The 22,852-nt window shown below is 42.5% G+C and overlaps 2 protein-coding genes across 5 annotated transcripts in view; one reads left to right on the forward strand and one right to left on the reverse strand.

The window, feature by feature from the left end:
- The window catches only part of SAMSN1 (SAM domain, SH3 domain and nuclear localization signals 1), a 165,971-nt gene that overhangs the window by 19,788 nt on the left and 123,331 nt on the right, over positions 1 to 22,852 (reverse strand). For 2 of the 4 annotated variants that reach the window (XM_073617053.1, XM_073617055.1), the window contains 5 exons: positions 22,608 to 22,679; positions 17,223 to 17,375; positions 4,187 to 4,322; positions 2,215 to 2,366; positions 1,922 to 2,128 (listed from right to left, as the gene is read on the reverse strand). In XM_073617053.1, the coding sequence (XP_073473154.1) occupies positions 1,922 to 2,128; positions 2,215 to 2,366; positions 4,187 to 4,322; positions 17,223 to 17,375; positions 22,608 to 22,679 (720 nt within the window). The remainder of the gene's footprint in view (positions 1 to 1,921; positions 2,129 to 2,214; positions 2,367 to 4,186; positions 4,323 to 17,222; positions 17,376 to 22,607; positions 22,680 to 22,852) is intronic. The other 2 variants (XM_073617056.1, XM_073617057.1) reach the window with 2 other exon arrangements.
- Positions 81 to 2,003, forward strand: LOC141129189 (dead end protein homolog 1-like). The gene is given in 1 exon segment (XM_073617058.1): positions 81 to 2,003. A coding segment is annotated over 1 exon segment (1,008 nt). The 3' UTR covers positions 1,089 to 2,003.

Genomic DNA, 22,852 nt, shown 5'->3' on the forward strand with positions numbered 1-22,852 from the left:
CCAGAGATCCCAGGAGGGATCAAACCCGTTGCTATAGGCTAGCACAGCTCAGTCACGTGGAGAGAGCGGATCAGTCTATGATGGACAACGACGTGATGATCACTGACAGCGAGGCTGGGATTCACTCTCTGAATCAAGACAATAAAGCTTCCCTTTTGGAGTAGATGGAAAAGTGTAATATTAATCTTGTACAGGTTAATGGTCAGAGGAATTATGGCGGCCCTCCTGCAGGCTGGGTTGGAGAAGCTCCTCCACTTGGCACAGAAATTTTTATTAACAATCTCCCTCAAGAAATCTATGAAGATAAAATAATTCCACTTTTTCAGACTGCTGGAACATTGTATGAGTTTCGTCTTATGATGACATTTAGTGGACTTAATCAAGGGTTTGGATTTGCCCGCTATACCACCATGTACCATGCAGGGCTAGCGGTCTCCATGTTTCATGGTTATGAAATTCTACCTGGCTTCAAGATTGGAGTCTGCAAAAGCATTGAAAAATGTCATTTGGAGCTGGATGCCCTGCCATGTGCCCTGGACAAAGTCTTCCTTACCAGTTTCCTAAATGAAGTGACCGTTGACCTGGAGAAAGTGTCTCTCTTCGCTAGCCCTAACATGGAGATGAAAAATCTTGCAATCTTGAAATACAGTTCCCACCGAGTTGCCACCATGGCAAAAAGAATCCTATGTAAAGGTTCCCATTTACTCTTTGGTTGCTATATGCAGGTAAACTGGATGAAGAGCTCAATAAAGAAAAAACTGTATTTCAGGACCCTTTTAAAGCCCCATTCTAGTGTTTCTCAAATGAGCTTGAATGTGGAGCCTGCACCCAGTGGTGTGGAGTGCCTTTGCCTCATCTGTGACCAACTCTGCCAAGGTCAGCCAGTTTACCAAATCAAGTTCCTCAGTCTTGGCTCATGTGGATGGTTGCGATTTTGGTATTGGGTAGTCATACCAAACTATTGTGAGCCATTTACTGGATATGCCTGGTTGATTGGTGACAAACTCATTCCAACTGATAAGTATGAGCAAGCAAAAGAAATTGTGGCATTAAGGATACTGTCAAAACTAGGGTACATCGATGACTAGTGATATCACCCTTTCAGGTTCTGGATATTATGGTTTTTATAATGTTGCGTAAATATCTATTGAATCACAGAAAAGGTACTTGTATCTAAAATTGGACCTGTTGCACTTGAAGCACAAATGGCACATAACTACTAAAAAAAAAACTGGACTAATGTTTCAATTTATGACTTTACCCTTGGTAGGAGGTCATTGAGAATACTTTTTGAAAGCCATTTTTCTGTCTGCACTTTTTTCACTTTTGTTAAAACAGTGTTTTTATACCACTTTTTTGTTTTTGCACCTGACACGTGTTATTTTTCAGTTTAAGGTTTATCAGTTTGTTTTTGTGATCACTTTTTTTGCATCTTAATGTTTTAAGACGTTTGATATGTACATTTTGGAAAATCTGTAATACAAGATTAAACATGAAAAACAAAAACAAAAAAACGTTGCTATAGGAGGACTGTGTTGTGCTGCATGTGGAGACTGGGGTGAGAAGAGGAGCGGAGATTTAGCTGCAGCATATGTGAAGTTTGCTGTGGAAGAGACTGCACCACATAAGAGAGGTTTCTCTTGGACAGTCTGAAGATTACTTAAAGTGACAGAGCCCTCAATGTACAACGTTTATGGATTAATGGCATCCTGGACCATTCCCAAACCCTATCCAAGTTTAAAAAAAAAAAACAATTCCAGTGGCTCTTCTCTGACTGCGAGCGATTGAAAATACTGCTGGTTGCTTGGTTGTCGGGGAGCCAGAATGACTCCGGCCTGGCTGCACACACAGGGTGAACCTTGTTAATTCCAGTGGTACTCAAGGGGGTAGCGCTACATAGTGATTCTATGATATTACTCACCTGTAGATTGAACCTTTCCAGAAGTTCTTGTAATGTTTTGGGCCTTGGCCGCTTACTTTTCCTTCTCACTATCTTCCTTGGGGCAGGCGTTTCCTCTTCAGAAATGATGTCAACATATATGAATTTGAAATTCCCAATTTTGTTATTCAGCATGCCAGTCCAAATGCCCATGGGGGTTTTGTATATAATGTCTATAATGTCTCCTTTCTGGAAAACACATGTGAAAAATGGCCATTATGATATAATGAATGAACTGAGTGTATGTGTGCATAAAAACCAGCAAAGTACCTTACCTTGATTTTTAGGGAATCGGTGTCATATGGGCTAGGAGTAGAGTCAGTATGAACTCTTGCTCGACCACAAAATGGTCCGGTATAAGGAACATCATCATCAAGTCTGAAACTATCTCTGTTGCTAGTCCCATCAGAGCAACTTGTTACCCCACCTATAAATAAGCATTGATGTTTTAAGAAATGTATTATTTTACATTATATTAACGTTGAATGAGAGTTATCTTTTCTTTTTAAACATAAATGAGTTTAGCTTTATTACATCTACTTCATATTTCACTTATGGAGGGTTGCTGGGGATGCAGAAATTCATTGTAGTAGCTTGTGCTATGTAAAATCAGCGCTGGTCTCTTCCGGGTGCTGCTGGAAAGACTTGCCTTCTGTATACTGAACACCTACCAATCAGAGAACGCAGATGATGTCACAATCTCTGCCTCATCCAATCACAGAATCCCTTGTATTCATTGAACAAAATACAGGTTGGGATGCAGGTTGGGATGACTTGGTACAGAGGCAGGTTGGGATGGCATGGCACAGAGGCGGGTTGGGGTGACCTGGTACAGAGGTGGTTGGGGTGACCTGGTACAGAGGCAGGTTTGGGTGGCCTGGTACAGAGGCAGGTTGGGGTGGCCTGGTACAGGGGCAGGTTGGGGTGGCCTGGTACAGAGGCAGGTTGGGATGGCCTGGTACAGGGCAGGTTGGGATGGCCTGGTACAGAGGCAGATTGGGTGGCCTGGTACAGAGGCAGGTTGGGGTGGCCTGGTACAGAGGTAGGTTGGGGTGGCCTGGTACAGAGGTAGGTTGGGGTGGCCTGGTACAGGGGTAGGTTGGGGTGGCCTGGTACAGAAGCAGGTTGGGGTGGCCTGGTAAAGGGACAGGTTGGGGTGGCCTGGTACAGAGGCAGGTTGGGATGGCCTAGTACAGAAAGTCAGATTTCTGCATACTATGGATATAATATATTGGCTATTCTGTATTTGTTTTTAAATATTTGATGGTATTGAACCGTATGTTTTGATGCTGTTATTTATTTTTGGTGCACTTGTTGCCTTGTGAGGTAATTTGTTCTTTGTTTTTTCTGTTTTTCTTTCTGTATTTATTACAAAAAAAATGTTTTTCTATAAATAAAATCTGATAAAAAAAACAACATGGCACACCTAAATAGCCAGGAAGGGTTCTTCAGAATTATATTTATCTAGTGCTAGTTACCTAGTTCCCACTGAGAATACATGCAATAAACTCAAAAGCTTTTTTGTGTTAAAGGCTCACTCCACTCAAAAAGTTAAACTCTACTTAAACAAAATGTCAGCTCGGGGTGGGCATCAACATTGTGGTGTCATTTACCAGCAGTCCAAAGAGCAGGGAGGAGGGGCAGTGACACTGAGGTGTTGATTTATTGAAGGCACAGTGCAAAGAGCAGTTGCACACTGCAAGAGCAGTTGCTCTAGAGCTTAGTAAATGAGCAGAAACTCTGACTTCCATAATCCAACCATATACAAGAAAAAATGCTGTTTAAGTTTACTTCCATGTGATTTGGTATTCTTTACAAAGGGAAGCTTGACCTCACTTACTAAGCTCCGGAGCAACTGCACTTGGAAGAGTGCAACTGCACTTTGCAATGTGCACTGTCTATTTGACTTCAGTAAATCATCCCCTGAGACTGCAGAACTGCAGGAGGTGCCACTCTGTGCAGCCAAAGACCTGAGTGGGGGGATCACAAGACACATCTTTTTGGCAGGTAAAACTTTTATTATATTTTTTCAGTTGTATGTTTGGCTGGCGTTGTATGAGAAATTAGATATCAAAACAGTTTCTGCCAATTTTCAACTGAATTATGTTATTTGGACAGATATCAAGATATGCAATCTGTCATTGCTGGTATCTCACAAGACATTAGTAAGATGACACTGGTGGGACTGTACCTAAAGGTCATTTACTAGATGGCTCCCCATCTGAGGGTGTTTTTATGAATACTTACTCGATGAACTCTGACCGCTATTCAGACTGTAAAGACTTTCTACGGATTCACTGGCTTGCAGAGTGCACTTCTCAGCAGCGTGCCCACCTGTAGGGTCACTGTCTCGCACAGCAAAAGCCCCATCTCCATCTTCACTCTGAAGAGGAAAAAAAAAAAAACACCTCTGCTTAATTGAGGGTAATAAAATAACAGTTTATCAAGTGATTTATTTTGTAAGTCATTACAGAATTTAACCTTGATGAGAGCTATAAAGTTTATACATAGAGAGTGTTAAAAGTATTAATTGGTCAGATACTATAACACACCAGAGGAATATCTAAGCTGGGCTCTGACAGAGCAGGAAGATCAAACACTTTATAAATCATTGGATTACAGACCAATCACACTATGAACTCAATTTAAACAATTATAGAACAAGCTGCCATGGTGTAAAAGATTTTCTGCAAAAATAAATAAACAGAAAACAACCATTTTTATTATTTTACCTGACGTTGCTGATACTTTCATTCATAGTTCGTGTGATTAGCCTTTTAAAGTGATTGTAAACAGTCACCTTGTAAAACAACCCATTCAGTTTGAAATAGAAATGAAAGGCAAAACATTTGTGTATAGAGATAAAAAACCATTATAAATACCTTTTTTCTCATTTTTCTCAAGTGATCACATTCCTTCTGTTCTCAGCTGCATAAGAGTTGGGGGAGGAGAAGCAACAGCACACTGATCTTGCCACTGTTCGGGAGGGGCTGTCAGGACAAGTTTAATCATTGGAAGAGAACAGGCTGTGTTCTCAGCATAGCTAGAGAACTGACCACTGTGTGTTCTCCTGCTTAGTGTGGTCAGGTTTTTTTTTAGGAAATCAGAGGGACTAGCAGGAACACCCGAGATTTCACACAAAGGAAGCCAATCAAAGAGAACAGGATCTTTCATACAAGTACATGGTACAGGAGGCACCTACCAAGAATACGGAATGTTGGCGTAAACACATTAAGGCATTTAAATGCCACTTAAAGAATATGTTACCCCCAACCTCTCTTATTCCTGGTAGGTGCCTGCTGTATCATGTACTTGTATGAAAAAGTATCCTGCGCTCTTTGTATTGCTTCCTTTGTGTAAAATCCTTGGTGTTCCTGACAGTCCCTCTGCTTTCCTATTAAAAACTGACTACACTAGGCATGAGAGCACAGCATGATCAGTTGTCTGGTTATGCTGGGAACTCAGCCTGCTCTCCTTCAATGATTAGTGCTGACACGCCCCCCCCCCTCCCACAGCCATTTACTGGGAATATCAGTGAGCCGCTGTTTCTCCTCCCCTAGCTCTCTGAGCTCCTTATGCAGGAGAACAGAGTTTATGTGATTACTTGTAAAAAGGAAAAAAAAGTGCCAGCTGTAGTGTATTTAATTGCGAGGAAGTCTCTCTGCTATCAGCATGCAATAGCTCAGTGGGGAGGATTCCCCAATCCACCTCGAATACGTGGATGAAGAAATCGAGTCAGTTTCTTTCACTCAACCTGCTGGTTGAATGAAAAAAAACAAAAACAAACAGATTCATGTATGCGCTGCATTTGTGGTTTAGGTCCAGAGATTAGGCAGAGGTCAAGCATGTCAGAAACCATGAATCAGACTGAGACAGAAGTGCAGTAAAAATCAAACTATTTAATCAAATGGTAAAATGGTATAAACAGAGCAAACATAGTCAAAACATAGCCAGAGTTCGGTAACCAGGACGGGTAGTCAGAACAAGCCAGAGAAACACGAGTCCAGAGATCAGCGAAGTCAGGTGCAGCAAACAGGATCAGGAACCAGAAGGGAAGGCAGCCAAGCAAAAGTCTTTCACAGGAAAACACAGCAGAATATGTTGACCAAGGCAAAGGTACAGAAGATCGGATCCAAGGAGTTTATATAACCAGTAGCTCTAGCTGACGAGCAGGAAATAACGACCAGGTGAGTCACTTTGGAAGGAAGAGTCTTTGGCAATTAACGGACAGCTGAGCACAGAGCTCTGAGAAGGAAGGGCTGAAAGGCACGGAGGAGGATAGGAGCATGTACGTCCGAGGATGAGACACAAGAGCGTTCCTCCGGACCATACCTCTTCCAATGAACCAGGTACTGTATGCGCCCACGGAAGCTACGGGAATCAATGATAGATTGTATCTCATACTTCTCATGGTTCTCAACCCTTACCTGGGTAAGGACGTGGTACTGAAGTGGTGAAACGGTTGCATACCAAAGGTTTTAATAAGTAGACATGAAATACATTTGAAATACGCATATTAGAAGGAAGATCTAAAGCTTAAGCCACTGGGTTGATCCTACGGAGAATATGGAAAGGACCAATAAACCGTGGTGCCAGTTTTAATGAGGGAACATAGAGTCAGAGGTTACGAGATGACAGCCAGACCCTGTCTCCAACTTGGTAGGAAGGTGCAGGTAGGAGTCTGCGGTCCGAATGGAGTCTGTACCTATCATTGGCACGTTGCAATGACTCTTGGGCCTGTACCCAATTGGAACAAAGACCACTGAGATTCTCCTCCAAAGCAGGAATGCTCTAAGCTCAAATGAGTCAGGCAGCATGGATGGTTGGAAACCATAATTCGCCATGAATGGAGACAATTGGGAAGCCATATTGACAGCACTATTGGGAGAAAACTCCACCCAAGGTAAGAGGTCTGACCAGATATGGTGGTCAGAAATGTAGCAACGTAAAAACTGTTTCAAGGACTGGTTGGCTCGTTCTTTGGACTGCAGGTGATACGCAGGGGAAAAAAAATGAATTCCCAACTGTGCACAAAAGGCTCGCCAGAACCTGGACACAAACTGGCTACCCCTGTCTGAGACGATCACCTTGGGTAGCCCATGTAAGCAAAATATCTCCCAAGCAAAAATGGAAGCCAGTTCTTTCGATGTGGATAACTTCTTTTTTTTTTATATATTCTTTTATACAACCATATCAACAATACGTTATATACGTTTTCAACTTAAATGTTCAACAATAACATAGGTATCTATATCCTCGGTTTCATAACTACATAGTATTGTATATTAAATCCCTACGTCCTGGTCCACTCAACCAATTATTTCTTTCCCCCTTTTCACCCTTCCCCCAAAAAAAGAAAAAGAAAAAAGGAAACCCTCTCTCTCCCCTCTTTCCCTTTCCCACCCTCTATTCCTTCCTCCCGCGCGCCCCCCCCCCTTCCAGCCGGACGGACATGACACACTCTGGGGTATCAAATACTTTATCCTCCCTCTTAACTTCCCATGAGTGACTTCCCCTCCTCTGAATATATAAATCTTACCCAATGTGACCATGTATTCCTATATTTTTCTCTTTTTTCCTGAGCCACGAGCACAAAGTCTTCCATTGCTTCGATGTTCCTCACCTTGTTAAGCCACATTGCAATTGTGGGAGGGTTAGGGTTTTTCCAACATAGGGTAACACATGCTTTAGCAGCAATAACCAAGTGACACAAAACGGATTCCCTATATTCCTGATTTGGCAATTGTGAGAAGTGTAGTTGGAAAAGTGCGGGGTCTTTTCGTATTGGGCCTTCCGTAAATTTTTGTGCTATCCTCTGTACCTCCGACCAATATTTTTCAATCTTAGGACATGACCAAAAGATGTGGAATAGAGTACCTCGTTCTTCATGGCATCTCCAACAACTATCTGCTTCCTTTGGGAAGATCTTATTTAGAGCCGACGGTGTACAATACCACCGCATCAGTAGTTTATAATTCATCTCTTGGATACGTGTGCAAATTGATGTATTTAATGAGAGATAAATGATGTTATGATACTGATCAGGGGTAAATGTCCTGTTTAAGTCTTTTTCCCATCTACTGAGACTCGGCACCCGGAAGTCTTCTGGAGGGGCTACCAGCATGGAATATATCATAGAAAGAGTATTTCCCAGAGGTTCTCCTTTCTCACAGTATGTTTCATATTGTGTTTGCTGTCGTCTATAGTTTCCTGGCGGTCCTAATGTCCTAAAAAAGTGGTCCAACTGCAAAGCTTGCCATATTCTTAACCTCTATCGACCCTCCGGGTGCGTCAGCGTGGCAATCGTCGGCCAACTTTCTGTTTCTAAGAAGTGGGAGGCTTGGTCCCGTCTCTACACCTGGTGGGAACCCCGGGTTTCCCAGTATAGGATATAGTGGTGATTGTATGGACGTGAGTTTAGCAGTCTTGCAAACCATATATCCTATTCTAAGTGTAGGGACTATCGTAGGGTGTTTCTTAAGAGAAGTTGGTAATCCTACATAACACCACATTGCCCTCGATAGGGGGATTGGACTAAACTGTTGCTCCATGACTGTCCATAATTTAAAATCTCTACGTCTGCACCAGTCCACTATTCTACTAAGGTGTGCCGCATGGTAATATTTAAGCGCTTCCGGTACCGCTATCCCGCCTGAGTTTTTGGGCATTGTCAAAAGGCGTCTACAAAGCCTCAATTGTTTCATAGCCCATATTAATTTAGTGAAAAGCGTATTGATTTGCCAGAAGAAGTTTGCTGGGATTACTATAGGAAGTATCTGAAACAAATATAAAAATTTCGGTAATATGCTAATCTTTATGATATTACAACGGCCAAACCAGGAATTAAGTCCCCTGTGCCAATTATCTAACAGAACCCTAATCGAACTTAACAGGGGTACAAAATTCAACATAAAGATATTAGTCAGGTTTGGTGGGATATTTGTGCCAAGATATTTCAATGCAGATGTTGTCCATTTAAATTTAAAATTAGTTTGTAAAGTATGGCGCAAGGGTGGGGGTAAAGCAATCCCCATACCCTCTGACTTAACATAATTTATCTTGAAATTTGCTAAACTCCCATATTTCTCTATTTCCTTCATAAGGTTAGGTAAGGAGACCTGTGGCTTAGTCAGTGAAAAAAGTAGATCGTCTGCATATGCAGAAATTTTATATTCTGAATCTCCTATTTGTAACCCTGTGATATCCGGGTTTAACCGGATTTTATTTAGAACCGGCTCTAGCGAAAGAGCAAATAATAGGGGTGATAAAGGGCACCCTTGACGGGTACCATTAGAAATAGGAAAAGTATGTGAGAACACTCCGTTAACCTTTACCATTGCTTGTGGGGCTAAGTATACACTAGTGATCCATCGGAGCATCTGATCCCCAATATCCATTTGCGTCAACACCCCAAACATAAATTCCCAGTTCACCCTATCAAATGCTTTTTCAACATCAGTGTTTAGAAATGCACAGGGGATACCTAAACGGTTGGCATGGTGTATCAAATTAAGCGCTTTTATGGTACTGTCTCTTGCTTCTCGGGAGGCAATAAACCCCACCTGGTCCAAATGTACTAGCTGGGGGAGCACTGATTGTAGACGGGAGGCCAGTAGTTTAGTCAAAATTTTCAGGTCTACATTTAGTAGAGAAATTGGCCGATAACTGCCACATTCGGTTGGATCCCTTCCTTCTTTTGGAATGACAGATATGTGTGCCATTAATGTAGCTGGCGGGAATCTAGCAGATTGTCCTAGCTCATTGAACACTTTAATCAACTGTGGTCCTAATAATGATAAGAAAGTCTTGTAGTATTGAATGCTAAATCCATCCGGTCCCGGTGCTTTCCCCGATTTAACGCTGCTTACTATTTTTTGTAATTCTTCAATTGATATTGGTACTTCCAGCTCCTCCCTAGTCTGAACTGGGAGGTGCAGCAGCTGTGCCAAAATAAGGTACTCCTCTAAAGGGGGGGGAGTTATAGCGGCTATTGGTAAATTATATAAGGAGGTATGAAAGTCCCCAAATACCTGTGCAATATCCTTTGGCATCGTTATGAACTGTCCCTTATTCCCTTTTATTTGAGGTATATATGCTACTGTGTGTTGTTCCTTAAGGGATTTAGCCAGTAGTTTACCGCATTTCCCTCCTGATTCATATGAGATTTTCCTCCCAGCTTGTATTGATGCCTTAGCTTTAAAATGGAGGAGGTCTGATACTGTCTCTGAAGAGATGCTAAGTCCTTCCCCGTTTGTGTGTCCAATGTTCCTTTGTGTTGTGATTCTAAGGCTTGGATGTCGGCAAGGAGTTTTGTTAATTGCGCCTCCCGTGCTTTCTTAATACGAGATCCATGTTTGATTAGGACTCCTTTTATGACCGCTTTATGTGCCTCCCACACTATACCTGGATCCATTCCTGGTATATCATTTGTCTCAAAATAGGCCCTAAGTTCCTCTGATACATCAGCTAATACTTCGGAAGTTTGTAACAAGCTCTCGTTCAGGCGCCATCGCCGTTCCAAAACATAGGGTGAATTAGATAACGAGAATCTCATCCTGACCGGAGCATGGTCAGACCATGTTATATTCCCTATGGAGATGTCCAAGACCGAGGTTAACAGGTAGTGAGGTACCAAAAAAAAATCGATACACGAATATGACTGATGCGGGTTAGAGAAAAAAGTATAATCTCTTTCTCCCGCATGCATCACACGCCACGTGTCAATCAACTGCTGCTCATGGAATATTTGTACCACCCGTTTCCTCACTCACGTACTGCTGATGTACCTGATGAGGTATCTATTTTGGCCTCTAGGGGGAGATTGAAATCCCCCCCAAAGATCAATTTCCCTTCTATAAAATCTGTCAGCTTCCGAAAAACTTTAGTCAAAAAAGAGTCTTGGTGAGTATTGGGTGAGTAAATATTAGCTAGTGTCACTTTTTCCCCCCAATATAGCCTTTAATAAAGAGGTACTGGCCTTCTGTATCAGAATGGCTATCAGTGAGGGACCAAGGCACTCGGCCGGAGATCAAAATCAAAACCCCTTTCGACTTTGCTTCTTGATTAGAAGAGTGATATACCCAGGGGAAAAAACTATTTTAAAGAAAATGAGGTCCCCCCTTCCTGAAATGGGTCTCTTGTACAAACGCTATCTCTGTCTGAGTTTGTTTCAGGTCATTTAGGAGCATCTTGCGTTTCTCAGGGACGTTAAGTCTCTTAACATTTAAAGAAGTTACGTGTATCGCGTCCATCCTCACTGTGGGGGGGGGGGGGGCAAGTCCCCCCCTAAGCCCAGTGGGAACCCACATTAAAAAAAAAAAAACACCTCAAAAAAACAAAAAAAACAAAAAAACAAAAACAAAAGGGGGGTGTGGGAGATAGGGAAAAACCCCCTCTCCTCAGCTAATTACCCCAAAGGGAAAGCACTTACTACTGGACCTTCCGATCCACGTGAGCGCAGGCCTACGTGGGGGGGTGGTCAGAGGTAGTCGGGTAGTGGGGCCCCCCACTATTTACCCTCCAGCAGAGAGAAAATAAAAACAGAATGAAGAAAAAAAAAAAAAGGTATTTTATGCCTATATTATACAGAGGAAGTGGAAGAAAAATGGAAGAAAAGGTTAGGACAGGGTGGGGAAAAAGAAAATAGGAAAAGAAAAAAAAAAAAAAAGATATTTAATACACTTCAATACATAAAAATAAAATTAAAATTAGGGTGGGGAGGTGGAGGTCCCATGCAAGGACTCCAGACTTCCCATTTTACATTCCATAATACATTCCATAATACATTCCATAGTACCCTATAACCGGGAGGCTTCCCGTGTATCCCCATTTCTGCTTACCAGCCGTCTAATCCTATTTGTAAGTATCTTCCTTTACATATGTGCAACAGTCTAGAGGGGGAAAAAAAAAAAATTATAGACGTCCTATTGTTAACCCCTTGTATGTGACAATAATTGTGCTCTCTCTCATCCCTTCATCCCTCTCCCAAATTATTTCTGTTGTTATATAGTATATGTTACTTACAATACTTGGTTTGCCTAACGCGTCAGACAAAAAAAAAAACCCACGAAAAAACCACAATAAACCACACAGAACCAGTAACCAGTGGACAACTTCTTAAGTGGAATACAATGAGACATTTTCGAGAACCGGTCAACCACCATAAGGATCACTGTGTTGCCCTGAGGGTTGGGTAACTCCACAGTGAAATCCATTGACAGCTGGGTCCAAGGCCTCTCTCCATTGGGTATGGGTTGTAGGAGGCCCACTGGAGGGTGTCATGGGGTCTTACTCTGAGCACACATGGAACAAGCAGCTACGAAGGCGGTTACATTAGCACATAGACTAGGCCACCAGAATTGGTGGGAAATGGCCCAAAAGAGTTGATTCTTCCCTGGGTGGCCAGCAGCCTTGGGAGAATGGTAAGTCTGCAGCACGGGAGTACGGAGACTCTCAGTGACAAACCAGCGGTCACAAGGTTTCTCAGGAGGAGAATGGATCTGAGCGGCAAGAATTTTGTCACCCAAAGGAGAAGTGAGACTGGTGAGAACTGTAACCAGAATACGATTGGGAGGAATCACAGGAACTGACTCTTGGAAGTGGAGGAAAACTGTTGTGACAAAAATTAGCCCTTACATTCTTAATACCGGGTAAGAATGAGACGATGCAATTGAAATTTGACAAGAAAGGAGCTGATCGCATCCTTCTGGGAGAGAGGCGTTTAGACTCAGACAAGAATGTGAGATTCTTATGGTCAGTCAGAATAAGAACCGCCACAGTGGTACCTTCGAGGAGATGCCTCCATTCTTTAAGGGCTAAAATGATCGCTAACAACTCTCTGTCCCCAATGTCATAATTGCATTTCAGAGAAGATAATTTCTTGGAAAAGTAGCCACGAGGATGCATAGCTCTCTCAGAGGTAGGATCAGGATGTACCAACAAAAGAGCAGAAGCAAAGGCATCCTTGAGACTCTCAAAGGCATTAATGGATTCTGGAGACCAATTCTGTGGGTTACCGTCCTTTCTGGTCATATCAGTCAGGGGTTTGACCAGAGACGAGAAGTTACTAATAAACTTCCGATAATAATTGGTAAAGTCAACAAAACGCTGCAATGGTTGTATACCCACGGGTCGGGGCCATTTAAGTACTGCCGAAAGTTTCTCTGGGTCCATCAAAAAATCAGCAGTGGAAATGACATAAAGCAGAAATTTAACCTGTTCACAATGAAACTCGCACTTCTTCAATTTGCAATACAGGTTAATATCTCTCAACCTCTGCAGCACACAGCAGACTGTGTCAGGCCTCCCCTGACACAGTCCAGACGCCATATTTCTGGATGTCACATCTTGTCTCCACATCTTTCCCAGGACCCAAGGACGCCTTCTCCGGGTTATTACACACATTTACTCCTAGTATTGTCTGTCCGCCTGGATCAATTGCTTGTTGGTGGATAGACAATATGATATTATGATACCATCTTTATTATTTTTCTAGATTCTTCTTGGCTGCCCTCACTGTCCCACCATCTGGTCCCACCAAGAAGTTCAGTACCTTATGTCCTGTGTCTCTATTAACAGACCTTTTTTTTGGGGGGGGGCTTTGTATGTACACCCTGTTGGCGTGTGGCCCTAGGCCACCTCAGCTCCCATGATGGGCAAGTTATAGCTTTGGTTCCACACTCACCACATCTCATCGCAGCATTTCCATGTAAGTACGCAGGGTGGGCCTTTTTTGTCCCACCTCCAATATATTACATTACAATCAGACCCATTGATCATACTTCCTTATATTCTGTAGATATCCCAGAAGCACCTTCCCCTGATGAGTGTTCCCAATACACGAAACGCGTTGGTCAACAGGGATGCAGATATATGCACATTTCCGCCTCCTAACATCAATTTCATTCATCATGGTTCTAATGGTTTTATATATTGTCTCTATTTTGTCTCTGCTATGCTGTTCAGTTGATTCATGTACACGTATTTATTCATTTTATGTCATAACCTCTTTATTCAGACCACTATGTGGCGCTTGGTTGGTATGCACTGTTGTACCCTTGATACCTGTATTGAATGTGCGCATATTAATGTGCATGTCAATATTTATAGAATTACATTCACTACAATGTTTTTCTTGTATGTGGTTTCTGTCTTTTAGATGTATTATGAAATCATGATTAATAAACTTGTACCTTTATTCACAACCTTCACAATGTTTACTGCCTCAATCAAAGTCCCAAACTCCCTGTTTCTTACTTTTGCATTAGGGATGGAGGCACACCGCATATGTGCCTCATTTTAAAGTCCCAAATTCCCCCCTTTCTCTCTGCAGCACACAGCAGACATCTGTGTGATGGCTCTCTAGGGACTTGGAAAATATGAGGATATCGTCGAGATAAACCACCACACATAGCTGCAACATATCTCGGAGGACATTGTTGATGAATTCCTGGAAAACTGCCGAAGCGTTGCAAAGACCAAACTACATAACTAGGTATTCATAATGGCCATCTTTAGAAGGGGCTTCCTTCTGGGATGACAGCCATGCAGACCAATTTGATGCAGTGTGCGGCATATGGTCTGAGCACTGACAGGCTGACACCCCACCCCTTCCACCTCTGCAGCAATGCTGGTAGCACTCATACGTCTATTTCCCAAAAACAAAAACATATTTGGGGGGCACACCCTAAAATGCATTTAGATTCAAGATGGTGCTGCTATAAGACCAACAAACAGTACAAAACATATTACAGCACACACATTCAAGAATGACATTTCCTGCAAGGCTAGTTAAAAACACCTGAACATATTCAAAAAAATTCAGGGTACTTTGTCGCAGTAAGTGGGCTTAGCACTTCCAGTGACCAGTATGAGAGAGTGAGAGCGATAACACCAAATTTAACACACCTGGTCCCCATTCACACCTGAGACCTTGTAACACTAACGAGTCACATGGCCTTTGGCCAATTATGGTTCTCTTAGCAGAGGGCACTGGGATTGGCCAAAGCATGCAGGTCAGGTGCATGTTTTGGCCAATCATCATACAGCAATGCACTGCAATCTCGCAGTGCATTATGGGGCGTTCCGCGGTGCTCAAATTTGCCGTGAACGTATGTTCGACTCGAACATCAAACTCATCCCTAATAATGGTAAACAGGTCAAATAGAGAAGAAGAAACTTCCTAATGGGGGCATGTACAGCAATAAAAAAGGTGTCCTAATCCATCTCCAAAAAAGTTTTGCCTTTAGTTATACTATAAAAACCTTTTAAGTTTTGGGGTTAAGCTAAGATTCACAGTTACAGATTAGGCTGAGGTTAAGGCGTTTGTTACCCCAGCATTTCATATTTCTGATATGTGTCTGCTGTACCATGTATTTGTAAGAGAAAGTATCCTGTTCTCTTTGTATTGCTTCCTTTGTTTGAAATCCCTGGTTTTCCTGTTAGTCCCCTTGCTTTCCTATTTAAAACAACGCTAAGCAGGAGAATACGCAGTGGTCAATTCTCTAGTTATGCTATGAACTCCATGTCCTCTCCTCCAATGATCACACTTGTCCTGCCACGCCCCCACTGCACAGCCATTCACTGGGTAGCTCAGTGTGTGCTTTCCTCCCCCCAGATCTTATGCAGCTGAGAACAGAGGGAATGGCATCACTTATAAATAAAAGGTATTTCTCATGTTTTTTTATATCTATACAAAAATGTGTTCCCTTTCATTTCTATTTTAAATGGAATGGGTTTTATTACAAGGTGATAGTTTACAATCACTTTAAGGATAAATAATTTCAGAGTTAATAAATACGTACTCAAATATCATATGTGGTATAAGTGTCAGTAACAAAAATGTATAGCCGACACTGCAGATGTACAGTTGTTCAGAATATTCATGTAGCACAATTTTTCTTTTAATAAATACTTCTGTACTATGAAATAAAAATGCTAGATTTCAGGAGCCATACAACTATTTCAGTAAGCTATGCCAACTAACAGACAAGGGTTGTTGGGCTCTGTTCATGTTCTCTGCCCATTTAACCGCATAGCGGCCGCCCCAAGCACATATACTGTGGCAGGGAGACCGTTTTGTGCCAGATCACATACCTAGTACGTGATCTGACACTTCCAGGTCTGAGGCGCGCACGCGTGCACACCGCCAGCAACCCGCTCATGCTGTGATTGAACACAGCAGGAGCAAATTAACGAGTCTGGTGGACCCAATGTCCACCAGGACCCATCAATCATTCTCGAGAGAAACAGAACGGTGAACTGCTGATATAAACAAGGGAGATTGTCGTTCTGTTAGTAGGGAAAATAGAGATCCTGTGTTTCTGCTAAGCAGGAACACAGATCTCTGCCTTCCCACAGTAAAAGCACCTCCCACACACTTAGCAAGCACTCCCTAGGAACACATTTAACCCTATATTGCCCTGATGTTAACTCCTTCCCTGCCAGTACAGTGACAGTGCATTTTTTTTAGCACTGATCACTGTATTGGGGTCACTGGTCCCCAAAAAGTGTCAAAAGTGTCAGTTAGGTATCCGATTTTTCCGCCGCAATATCGCAGTCCCTCTATAAGTCACTGATCGCAGCTATTACTAGTGAAAAAAAAATAAATAAAAATATCCCATAGTTTGTAGACACTATAACTTTTTGCACAAACCAATCAATATATACGCCTATTGGGATTTTTTTTTTTACCAAAAACCTGTAGCAGAATACATATTGGCCTAAATTGATGAAGAAATTTGATTTTTTTTTTTTTTTTTATTTTTATTTTTTCAGAATTGTCTGTCTTTTTTTGTTTCTAGTGCAAAAAATAAAAACCGCAGAGGTGATTACGTACCACCAATAGAAAGCTCAATTTGTGGGAAAAAGAGGACAAACATTTTATTTGGGTACAGCGTCCCACGACTGCACAATTGTCAGTTAAAGTAACGCAGTATAATATCACGAAAAATGGCCTGGTCATGAAGGGGGGGGTAAACCTTCCGGAGCTGAAGTGGTTAATTGCCTTATGGGAAAAAAAAAAACAGGTGGGGGGGGGGTGTATTAATCTGAACTTGGCCCCTGCAAAATACAATATAGTTTATGCAAAATGTGTAGGACTCCCATGGAAAAATCAGCTTTGTCCAGAAGCCATTTCTCCTCTTGGAGAGGACAATTTACACAGTTGTAACTTCGAAATAGAATTTTTCTTAATATATATACTGTATATATACATATTTTTATTTCATAGTGTTGTGTATAAAGAACTGCTTAAGATTTTATTGTAATATTTAATCATGTTCACCTCAGACAGAGCCTTGATGTACTTTTTGCCCATCTTTTTCCTCATGGTCAGAGATATGGCTTTCATCTTTTTAGTCAGACTTCCCCCATGATTGGAGGCCTTGTCACCATCTGGAGGTCCTCCTCCTTCAAATATACTGTCGGAATCACCCACCTATTTATAGAACAAATGCACATTAGCCGGGAAAGTTTAGGGCATAATAAAATCACCACACATTTTCACTTATAGGAACTTTACGAGGCATGTCAAAAAATTCAAGGCAATCAATTAAATCAGCCAATGACCTACTAATGCTATCCGTTGCAACTATACTATACTAACTGCATTTTTTATTTCTTAAAAGGGTCACCCAGGAAGTGTCAAAACAAAAAATAAGCAGCTCTGGTTGCAATACTCACCTCCTTTAAGGCACTTGTGGGTAGGTGAAGCGTGATGCCATGGGCAGTGAGCACATGCAGGCCAAGTGCAGTAACAGGAATATGTTGTAAAAAAAGTTCAGCAGTTCACAACAAACCCAGCAGGGAGACAACCCGACAGGGACACTTAAAAAGTAGATAGTGATAGAACAGTAGACTGTACACCTGGAGATGCTGACGGTGTCCGCCATGAGGAGCAGAATGCGGCCTGGCCAGTCCGTACCCAAAGGGGAGGTTTTCCTGGAAACTGGCCAAACCGGGAGCCAGTGTCTTAAATAGACTCTGCCTGACCCAAGATAGCCACCAAAGTCACATGTGCCCCAGCATCCAATCGGATAGCTGCCTCCCTGTAACCAAGGAAACCATAGAGGAACTAGGTTCCTCTCGGCTTCCTCCCCATCTGCATTGTCGCTGTGGATGGGCGCCATCTGCGTTGGAGAATATAGACTGCACCTGCCTACACACTGTCTCTCCACAGCTATTCCTGTCTGCCACTAGATATCCTTATCCTTCTGAGTAAATGACACCCAGCATCATTCAACTTAGGAGACTAAGAACATCCCATGAGTGTAAGACATCATGGGCCCCTCTTATGGTGGGGCATAGGCATGGTGCCACCATGGTACCCTGCACTCACATACAATGATGCAGAGAACATCAATGATATTATTTTATCTGCACCTCGATCTGTATCTTTAAGGACCACCCACCGCCAGAAAAGATTTAAAGCCCAATGTAGAGGTTTTTTGGTTGGGACACCAGCCTTGTTATATAAAGTTCTGTTGTGCAACTTCCCTGTCGCATTCTAATGCAGCTTTTCTCAACCGTTTTACCTATGAGGAATGCTTCAAATATTGTTCAGGTTCTCAGCGAACCCCTGCTAAAAAAAAAAAAAAAATACACCTACGGCTCATGGTACGATAGCATGATCAATAATTTAAAGAAAGTTTAAAAAAAAAATGATTGTGGCGTACTAAGCGTATTTAACATTCAGGGTAGACAATTTTGTTATCACCCACTATACAAAAAAAAAAACCTAAAACTGCAGAAACGCAACCTAGACAGTAAAAATGGAAGTTAGTGGTCGGTATAGGAGTTAGTCTTTAGATTTAAATTACAGGTATTAATATAACGCCAACAATTTACACAGCACTTTACATATACGGTATATTGTACAATCATATCAGTCCCTGCACTCAAGGAGTTACAATCTAAGATCCCCTAACTCACATTCACATCCTAGGGCCAATTAACCTAGCAGCATGTTTTTGGAGTGTGGGAGGAAACCAGAATAAACTGACACAGGCACAGGGAGAACATGCAAAGTCCAGGCAGGTAATGCTATGGTTGGGATTCAAACCAACAACCCTAGTGCCGCCAGGCAGAAATTCTAACCACTTAGCCATTGTGCTGCCCATGGTAGCTAGTAGAAAACTGCTCCCTTGTATTAGTGTTTAGTGTAAGTGGGCGTTCAACCCACCATTGGTCAAGCAACCCCTAGCAACCTCAGGAGATACCCTAGGGTTAAAAAACACCACTCTAATTTGTAGGGATGAGGCTGCCATGTAAGAAAGGGAGCTGCATGAACCAGGGAACACACAAACCTGAATTTCCACAGGCTGAGATTCAGGGGTCCTTCAGACAAGGAAAATACTACTAACTATATTGATTTACTGTAGCTAGTAGTCCAATCAATTGCACCACCTAAATGCCAGGATATTATTTGTCTTCTAAATAAGTTCAAAGTCAAAGTTTCAAATTTGTTTAGAATGTACCTTAAAATTGAATTTATATTACCACCTTTATAAATAAATGTTTAAAATTCTAGTACAATGTCCTTTTTTCAGTGATTAAGAGATTAAATTATGATCTTCCAGTCTTTGCAATTTCTACAATCAGATAATGATAATGTTATCATCCCCTCCTATTGACCATAATGCAAACCACAAGGTAAAAATATACTTTACTTTAAGTCAGTAGGTCTCAAATCCTGTCCTCAGGACCAGGGATGAGCCAAACACCCCCCCCTGTTCGGTTCGCACCAGAACATGTGAACAGGCAAAAAATTTGTTCGAACACGCGAACACCGTTAAAGTCTATGGGACTCAAACATGAATAATCAAAAGTGCTAATATGCAAGTTATTGTCATAAAAAGTGTTTGGGGACCTGGGTCCTGCCCCAGGGGACATGGATCAATGCAAAAAAAAGTTTTAAAAACGGCTGTTTTTTCAGGAGCAGTGATTTTAATAATGCTTAAAGTGAAACAATAAAAGTGTAATATTCCTTTAAATTTCGTACCTGGGGGATGTCTATAGTATGCCTGTAAAGGGGCGCATGTTTCCCGTGTTTAGAATAGTCTGACAGCAAAATGACATTTCCAAGGAAAAAAAGTCATTTAAAAGTATTCGCGGCTATATGAATTGTCGGTCCGACAATACACATTTATTTATTTCAGTTAATTTATTTCAGTTACTTATATAGCGCCGTCAATTTATGCAGCGCTTTACATATACATTTAAAAGTTCATTGATAAAAACGGCATGGGATTTCCCCACAGGGGAACCCCAAACCAAAATTCTATAAAAAAAATGGTGTGGGGGTCCCCTTAAATTCCATACCAAGCCCTTCAGGTCTGGTATGGATATTAAGGGGAACCCTGCGCCAAAATTAAAAAAAAAAAGGTGTGGGGCTCCCCCTCAAAATCCATACTAGACTCTTCAGGTCTGGTATGGATATTAAGGGGAACCCCGCACCAAAATTTAAAAAAAAATGGAGTGGGGTCGCCCCAAAAATCCATACCAGACCCTTATCCGAGCACGCAGCCTAGCAGGCCGCAGGAAAAGAGGGGGTGATGAGAGAGCGCCCCCCCTCCTGAACTGTACCAGGCCACATGCCCTCAACACTAGGAGGGTGCTTTGGGGTCCCCCCAAAGCACCTTGTCCTCATGTTGATGAGGACAAGGGCCTCATCCCTACAACCCTTGCCCAGTGGTTGTGGGGGTCTGTGGGCGGGGGGCTTATCGGAATCTGGAAGTCCCCTTTAACAAGGGGACCCCCAGATCCCGGCCCCTCCTGTGTGAAATGGTAAGGGGGTACAAAAGTACCCCTACCATTTCACAAAACAAGTGTCAAAAATGTTAAAAATGACAAGAGACAGTTTTTGACAAGTCCTTTATTTAAATGCTTCTTCTTTCCATCTTCTTTCTTCTGCCTTCTTTCTTCTATCTTCTAGCTTCCTTCGGTTTCTTCCTCCATCTTCTTCTTCTTCCTCCGATCCTCTGCTTCTTGCTCCGGTTTTCTCGTCTGGCATCTTCCTCCGCGGTGTCTTCTTCCCTTCTTCATTCTCGGGCCGCTCCACATCCATGATGGGAGGCTCCCGCTGTGTGACGCTTCTCGTCTTCTGACGGTTCTCAAATAATGGAGGGCGGGGCCACCTGGTGACCCCGCCTCCTTTAAAGCACGGGGACTTGACAGGGACTTCCCTGTGGCTTTCCCCGCAACGTCATAGGGGGGCAGGGTGGGTGATTCTGCCCGATCCCGCCCCTCTGACGTCACGTGGAAAGCCTCCCGCCCGCAGACCCCCACAACCACTGGGCAAGGGTTGTGGGGATGAGGCCCTTGTCATGAGGACGGAGGGAGATGCCGGACGAGAACACCGGAGAAAGAAGCAGAGGATCAGAGGAAGAAGAAGATGGAGGAAAAAACCGAAGGAAGATAGAAAGAAAATAGAAGATGGAAAAAAGAAGACTTTAAATAAAGGAATTGTCAAAAACTGTCTTTTGTCATTTTTAACATTTTTGACAGTTTTTTTGTGAAATGGTAGGGGTACTTTTGTACCCCCTTACCATTTCACACCGGGGGGGCGGGATCTGGGGGTCCCCTTGTTAAAGGAGGCTTCCAGATTCCGATAAGCCCCCCGCCCGCAGACCCCCACAACCACCGGCCAAGGGTTGTGGGGATGAAGCCCTTGTCCTCATCAACATGGGGACAAGGTGCTTTGGTGGGCTACCCCAAAGCACCCTCCCAATGTTGAGGGCATGTGGCCTGGTACGGTTCAGGAGGGGGGGGCCGCTCTCTCGTCTCCCCCTCTTTTCCTGCGGCCTGCCAGGTTGCGTGCTCGGATAAGGGTCTGGTATGGATTTTTGGGGAGACCCCACACCAATTTTTTTTTCATTTTGGAGCGGGGTTCCCCTTAAAACCCATACCAGACCTGAAGGGTCTGGTATGAATTTTGAGGGGAACCCCTACGTCATTTTTTTTTTATTTTGGTGTGGGATTCCCCTTAATATCCATACCAGACCTGAAGGGCCTGGTATGGAATTTAGGGGGACCCCCATGCCAGTTTTTTTTTTAATTTTGTTTCGGGGTTCCCCTGTGGGGAAATCCCATGCAGTTTTTATCAGTGAACTTTTATGTGTATTGTCGGACCGACAATTTATTAATAGCCGCGAGTAGTTTTAAATGACTTTTTTTCCTTTGAAATGTCATTTTGCTGTCAGACTGAGACCTCGATGAGAACGAGTAGAACTTTCAGCGGGGCAAAAGCCCTTCAGGCTGGGAACTTCTCCTAGACAAGAACAGGGGAGCTCCAGGTTACAGACTATTTAACCACCATCTGGGCACCCTACCCCAGAGATTGGCTGAGACAACATAAATATTCAGCAGGTGATTTGCTTCCTCCAGCCTACTATGTTTTATCCATCCAGCCCAACTGCAGCCAGTAAGTCCATAACAGCCCAAAGTAATCACAGGCTGCTCAACTGAATACAGGAGAGCCACAAGAACTATATTTGCCTAACCTAACTAGCAGCCTATCTAGGGGGTGCTACACATATATACAATAAAATTAAAAATAATTAAAAAAAAACATTTACAACAATATTGTATTGATTTAATAACTGTTCATGGATAAATAAAAAGACAAATAATGTTACAGGGTAGTGTGGTGAAAACACCATAAGTCACCAACCTCGTTTAAGTCTTCTGGTTTGGAAATAGAAGGTTTCTTGAAGCGATCAAAAGTTCCAAAACTGCTGGTACGCTAGGTGGAGAAAAGTAATAAAAAAAATCAGTGCAAACTGATTACCATAATAAAAGAGGATTAGGGGCATTATTTTTTTCTAAATGGATTAACAAATCTTTGACAAAACTGGGACTGATTGTCCCAGCTCATTTCCTAAATACATCCTACTTCTGATCAATCAGTGACCTCCT

This window comes from Aquarana catesbeiana, linkage group LG02, assembly GCF_042186555.1.
Source record: "Aquarana catesbeiana isolate 2022-GZ linkage group LG02, ASM4218655v1, whole genome shotgun sequence".
Classification (NCBI taxonomy): domain Eukaryota; kingdom Metazoa; phylum Chordata; class Amphibia; order Anura; family Ranidae; genus Aquarana; species Aquarana catesbeiana.